This window comes from Corylus avellana, chromosome ca1 (genome assembly GCF_901000735.1).
Source record: "Corylus avellana chromosome ca1, CavTom2PMs-1.0".
Taxonomy (NCBI): domain Eukaryota; kingdom Viridiplantae; phylum Streptophyta; class Magnoliopsida; order Fagales; family Betulaceae; genus Corylus; species Corylus avellana.
The window spans coordinates 37,249,053-37,256,100 of NC_081541.1; the positions used below are offsets into that span (position 1 = coordinate 37,249,053).

The window sequence follows — 7,048 nt, forward strand, 5'->3', positions numbered from 1 at the left end:
TTTAATTCTTCTTCGCACTCTTTAGGGTCGACTTTTGTCGACCCTAATGCCTAACTATTAGGGTCGACTCTCAAAGTCGACCCTAATAATAGGTCAATAGCGTCCACTCTTAGTGGACGCTATTGGTCATCAAATTTATTTTTTTAATTTTTTTTAATTCTTCTACGCACTCTTTAGGGTCGACTTTTGTCGACCCTAATGCCTAACTATTAGGGTCGACTCTCAAAGTCGACCCTAATAATAGGTCAATAGCGTCCACTCTCAGTGGACGCTATTGGTCATCAAATTTATTTTTTTAATTTTTTTTTAATTCTTCTACGCACTCTTTAGGGTCGACTTTGTCGACCCTAGTGCCTAACTATTAGGGTCGACTCTCAAAGTCGACCCTAATAATAGGTCAATAGCGTCCACTCTTAGTGGACGCTATTGGTCATCAAATTTATTTTTTTAATTTTTTTTTAATTCTTCTACGTACTCTTTAGGGTCGACTTTTGTCGACCCTAATGCCTAACTATTAGGGTCGACTCTCAAAGTCGACCCTATTGAGCTTTTATGTGATTTTTTTTTCTTTTTTTATTTTTTTTCCATCTTTCAGCGTCCACTTAAGTGGACGCTATTGGTTAAGTATTAGGGTCGACTATTGTCGACCCTAAAAGTTTTTTTTTCGCCGCTTAAATTTTTCCCGCCTCTAGGATAATTCCCGCGCGTATATTAGGGTCGACTTATTAGCGTCCACTGTAAAGTGGACGCTAATAGTCAACTTTTCGACCCCTTATGAGCGTCTACTTCGAGGTGGACGCTAATACGGAACTATTAGGGGCGACTTTCAAAGTCGCCCCTAATAGTTGAGTATTAGGGGCGACTTTTGAGTCGCCCCTAATAAGTCGCCCCTGATGAGTATCTTTCTTGTAGTGAAAGCGCTTCCAAATTTAGACGAATGACTAGAGTGTTCGTCAGGAGTAGTAATTATGTAAAGATTAGCGACGAGTGGAAGAATGTACCAGAGCATAGGAAGGAGGATATCTGGAATGCCTTGATGGTATGTTATAATTAAGTATTATTGTATTTATGATAGTTATGTGTATATGATTTTGTCAAATATATGCTGTATTGTTAATATAAATATACGCGTGAATTTATGCAGAAGCACTTCTATATCCTGCCTAAGTGCGATATCGCGGCCATAGAACGGGACGCTTTTCTTGATATACGAAACAAGCATAAGACTTGGAGGTATGAATTTAAGCAGAGTCTTCACATTACGTCGGACGATACTCTAGTGACAGTGAAGGCTAGGGTAGGGGAACTTATATTATCCACGTACAACAGGACGGACGTGGATATATTATTGGAGAAATGGTGTAGTAAATGTTGATTATGTTTATGTTTTATTTGCTTATGCAGTTCATAAATATGGAGACTCTGCCTACACGAGCGCAGTCTTACATCAATACACATGTGAAGAAGGATGGCGGATATCCAAATGACTTGGTCAGGTAGAGATGTGTATGCTACTAATAACTGATATGTCTTGATTAATATATATTTCTTTTTATTTCAATTTAATATTTCTGATTGCTTCTTTTAATGTGTACCCTATAGGAGAGGATGAAGGAGCTATTATCCACTGACCCTGCTGCTACAAGATCTATAACCGAGGGCACCGTAAGGTGGGCGCCCGACAATGCGTACTCACAAGGGATCGACAATAAGCCTGAGTACGCTGGTCGGGTTCATTAGGTTGGAACAGGTATTCTACTTGTTCGCGACAACATACACTCCTATTATAGACTAATCACACTATGGTCACAAAATCCCTAGAGCTCGAGGGTCTAACAAATGATAGAAGCTGCACTTCAAGCTGAAAGGGAGTAGCACAAGGCGGAGATGGATGTGCTGTTAAAGGCACAGCGAGAGCAGGCAGCTGCGCAGCAAGCTGAAAGGGAGAGGCACAGGGCGGAGATAGCTGCGCTGTTAAATGCACAACGAGAGCAGGTTGCTGTGCAGCTAGCTGAGAGAGAGGCTAGTATTAACACTATGTATGAGGCATGTTTTCATCAGCTTGAGTCCATGATGCAGTCGAGGTTCGCGTCCGAGATGACTCGAGTTCAGGATGTGCTAGACAAAGAGTCCCCAGCTCGTTTGGTGGTGAGATCGTTGGTAGGGAGTGGATCAGGTAATGCAATTTTTTTTTTTGTTTGTTTGGGTTTTCTTGAATATATATCCTATACATACGAATTGGTGTATATATATATAGACACACACACACACATACATATTGCATTGATGATGCTTGTTATTATTTGAAGTTAGTGCATTTTTGGTCATATTATAATAATGTCTTTTTGGTTAATATATATGTTAAAAGTTGTTATGGTGCCTTTTTTTGTGTTTGGCTTAGGATCCTGATAAAAAAGGTATGTATTACATCCTGATTGATTGTTTTATTATTTCTAGGTAATGCGGAGAGGTTGGAGAATCAGGAAGCTATTGACCTGGATTGAACATTGTCTGTGAGTTTATAGTTGGTACACCTATAAATATTTTGTTCTTGTTTTGTTGATGTTTGACATTACATGTAATTATGTCTATATTTGTGGTAACATATATTGTTTGGCTGTCTATGCTTGACGCATAAATTACATGTTTGTGATACATGTAATTATGTCTATATGATGAATAATAAGTATTTTTTGATGGATGTTTAATGAATACTTCGTTTAGGTTTAATGTGCATGGTAGTTCGTTACATCAGGTATTTTTGGTAGATGATTAACGTGGTAGTTCGTTCCATCAAGTATCGTTTTATGAATATATAGTTCGTTAAATGTGTATTAAGTCAATTTCGAAATTCTGCAATAAAAAATATTGTTTTTGATGTTCTAACTATTGATGATGATGATGATGATGATGATGATGATGAGGTTTGCATGTTATTATTTCTATTATTGAACTTTAGTATTGTTTTTGCTTCTAGCTAGTTTTGTTTTATTATTATTGTTCCTATACACTTTGTAAGAGATAAATATTGCATTGATGATGTTTGTTATTATTTCTCATTTTTGGTTTTATTAATATTGTTCCTATACACTTTGTAATAGATAAATATTGCATTGATGATATTTGTTATTATTTCTAATGGAAACATTTTCTGTTTTGTTATTATTGTTCCTATACACTTTGTAAGAGATAAATTGTATTGATGATGTTTGTTATTATTTTTAGTGAATGCTTTTTTTTTTTTTGTTTTATTATAGTAATTAATGTCATTTTGGCTAGTATATATGTTATAGTTGTTACGGTGCCATTTTTTGTCTTTGGCTTAGGATCTTGATAAGAAGGGTACGTATTGGGTGCTGATTGTTTGTTTTATCATTTTCAGATAATGCGGAGAGGTCGTACAGAATGAGGAACCTATTGTCATGTAATCAGCTTTGTCTGTCAGTTTGTAATTGGTAAACTTATAAATATTTTGTTTTTATTTTGTTGATATTTACCGTTACATGTAATTATGTCTAGATTCGGGGTAACAGATATAGTTTGGTTGTTTGTGGTTTTTGTACAAAATGCATGTTTGTCATACTTGATGGAGTTTGTGATACTTGCATATTTGTGATTAATGTGGAGGTTCATTTTTTATGGATGATTAATGAAAAATTTGTTTAGGGTTTAACGAATTTTTGATGGATGATTAATGTCGTTTCATGGATATATAGTTCGTTAAATGTGTATTAGGTCAACTCCAAAAATATCCTATAAATTGGCCTTTCAAACAAATGTGAAAGGCCTTCCAAAGAGATTGGCCGTTCAAACAAAAAATCAATCGGTGAAAAAAAAAAAAAAAAGACTTAATTTTTCTGACGTGGGACTTCTCCCACATCAGAAAATTTTCGCCCACGTCTGATGTGGTAAAAGTGCGATGTCAGAAAATTCTGACGTGGTACTGTTTGTCACGTCAAAAAATTTTTTGACGGAAGAAATGCCACGTCAAAAAATTATCTGACTTGGTACACAGTAGCACGTCAGAATTTGTCAAAAAAAAAAAAAAAAAAATTCTGACTCCTATGCTTCTTACATTCAATATACGTTAAAAATGCCACGTCGGAAACGTTTTCTGACATGTCAGACCCCATGACACATTAGAAAACTCTAGTAAGGAAAAATTTGTTTTTTTGTAGTGTAAACTAGATAAAATAGGTTTTGATTAGCCATTTTGCATATATATATATATATATATATATATATATATATATAAAAAAAACAAAAAAACAAAAAAAAAATTCACACACACACACCCAAAGAGCTTAAAACTAAGAGCCTAGACATCACCTACGCCATTAGAGGCTGCTTTCTCATTGTGCTCTTCCTCCTCCATTGTATCACAAAGTGCCCGACCCCTTGTCTCCGGCAAACATAATGCAAACAGCCCACAACACCCTATAACCAACCCGAACACCGTGTACGGCGAAAATCCGTCTCCTCTCCCGGCAGTGACAAGCATCGGAGAAAACACGCCACCAAGCACAAGCGCTTGCCTCACCATCGACAGAGCCGAGTTCCGCACAAGAGTCGGGAACAGCTCTATTGTGAATATAAATAATATATTGGTCGCCGTACAAGCGCTAAAGAAGGACACCAGCTCCACCCCAATCTGCAATCTTCTCCACTCCTCCCCCTTCAAACCACACATGATACTGCAAACCCCGCTAAGGCTAGTGAACACAATGATCGAACCTTTTCTGTTTAACTTTCCTACGAGGAAGAAAGTTACCAACGACGACGGTAGCTCAGATAAGGCATTGAATGTCACGCTCAAATATAGATTGAATGCCAAGTCTCCGAGGCCTAACGGCATGCCGTAGTACACCATTCCCATGCCAAAACCCATCACCATAATCGCCGACAACCTCCGAAGAGCCCATCTTGTCTCCAGCAAGATCTTCATGGCCGAGAAAATATTGTCGTTGCCTGTTTCCTGCTCAAACGATGACAGTCCAGAGAAGCTCCAGGTTAAGTTACTGTGGTTAGCAATACTCTTTAGTGTCACTATGGCTTCTTCTTCACGTCCTCGCACAAACAGCCATCTCGGAGACTCGCGAACAAATAACCGAACTAAAGCAGAGTAGATGATTCCCGGGATGGAAGTATATAGATAGAGATATCTCCATGACAATCCTATATTCATATAAGCTATGGCTGGGAGGGATAAAAACCCTAGCGTGAAACAGAAGAAACCCATAACCCCCACCTGGCCCCGCCACCTTTTTCCGACAAGCTCAGTTGCAAGAACAAGCGAACAAGTTCCGATTGTTGAACGGAAAAAGCCGCAGACGAATCTTAGAGCGGAGTAAATCCATATATTGATGGAGAAGACGGTTAGTAGGGAAGACAGAGACATGGTTAAGCATGTGAGAAAGAGCATGTTTTTCCGACCGAGTGACGAGTCGGCCAGCGTGGCTAGAACGAGCCCGCCTACGAGGCAACCCATAAAGAAGGAAGATGCGGGGAGGCCGGTGACAATGGAGGCGGCGCACTCCAATGACCATTCGGAGATGATTGAAGTGTGTGCCGGCCAATCCCAAGTCCACGAATTCTTGGGAAGACGGCAGATGTTGGAGACCGAGTTGCACGACGACGACGACTCATCCCCAAGTTGATCAGTGCAGTGCCACGTGGGGCGTGCATCGGTGAAGACGCTAATGAACGTTTGCTGTCCATCGAAGATCCAAGCCATGGACACAAGTACGGCTAGCAGGAATTGAGACCACCCGAAATCCCCAATATACTGTTCGATTCTGGAATCGAGGGATGCGAGCTGTCTCTGATTTGGTGGTGGGGTGCTTTTTGACTCGGCCAAGTCGACCTGGGAGAGAAGCAGAGTGGAATCGGCCATTTTGAACCTTAAGGAATTGATACAGAGGGAGAGTGGGAGAGTGAAGGTTTTATAGATGTGTGAGGTGATACAAACATGTGCTTGTACATGCTTGTTAATTAGTTAGATTCCTGCAGAGGTTGGAGATAAAATTAATCAACATGGTTAATGTTAAGAATATTACTTGTTATTTACTTTTTTAGGTATTATTAGTCTACTAGGTTTACCTTTTCTTATTCTACTAGGTTTACCTTTCCTTATTCTACTAGGTTTACCTTTCCTTAATCTATTAGGTTACTTGCCTCTCTATAAATAGAGACCTCTGTATTCATTATTATTATCAGAGTCAATACAATGTAGTCCATTGTATGCTTTCGCTCTCTCTCTCTTCTCTCTCTTTCTTCCGCTTCTAATATATTATCCAATATATTTAACATGGTATCAAAGCCACCTTTCTGTGGCCTCCAATAAACGTCTTTGACGTTTTTCGGCACTGCCAGTGTTATCCGGCGAATCATTCTCTCTGCTCCTCACGGTTCTTTATCTTCTCCTCGAGGTTTTCAGTGTATCACTATACCGCCTGAAAGCCCGGAAGACAACTGTCCCAGAGCCGCCGCACACAGCCATATCGGAGCCCACACGCGCCCTCACGCGCCGCCCAAAGTTTCGGCAATTCCGCCACTGCCGTCCAGCCACCGGCCGCCACGGTGGTCCGATTGCTTCCCTCAGGCCACCGATCGATAGATCTGCTCCCCAGGATTCTAGAACAGGCCTCAGATCCTCCATACGAGCCTCCACGCGCCCCCACGCGCCCCCAGAAGTTCCGCGCGTCAGATCCACGCGCCAGAACACGCCTCCTCCGTTCACCCGTGTACCACACGCGCCATCGCACCCACGTGCCACGCCATCCTTGCCACGTCAGCCCTAATTGCCACGTCATCAGTGCCACATCATCAGTGCCACGTCACCAGAGTGCCACGTCAGCTTTACGCGCCACGTCAGCCTTGTCCCACGTCAGCCTCATCTGCTATGCCACGTCAGCTCTTTGCGCCACGGCAGCCCTATCTGCCACATCAGCGGCTATGCCACGTCAGCACCTTGACATGGTTGACTTTTGTAGCGTTGACTTTGACTATTGACCGTTGACTTTGACCACTGAAAAAAAAAAAAAAAAAA

The 7,048-nt window shown here is 40.7% G+C and overlaps 1 protein-coding gene across 1 annotated transcript; it reads right to left on the reverse strand.

The window, feature by feature from the left end:
* Positions 1-4,318: 4,318 nt before the first annotated feature.
* LOC132168072 (organic cation/carnitine transporter 3-like) lies at positions 4,319-5,893 on the reverse strand. The gene has a single exon (XM_059579146.1). It carries the CDS (start codon positions 5,891-5,893, stop codon positions 4,319-4,321), a length of 1,575 nt encoding a protein of 524 aa, XP_059435129.1.
* Positions 5,894-7,048: the final 1,155 nt, after the last annotated feature.

Excerpts from the sequence above, each read along its gene's own strand:
- LOC132168072 (XM_059579146.1), bottom strand. The coding sequence starts at position 5,893 with ATGGCCGATTCCACTCTGCTTCTCTCCCAGGTCGACTTGGCCGAGTCA.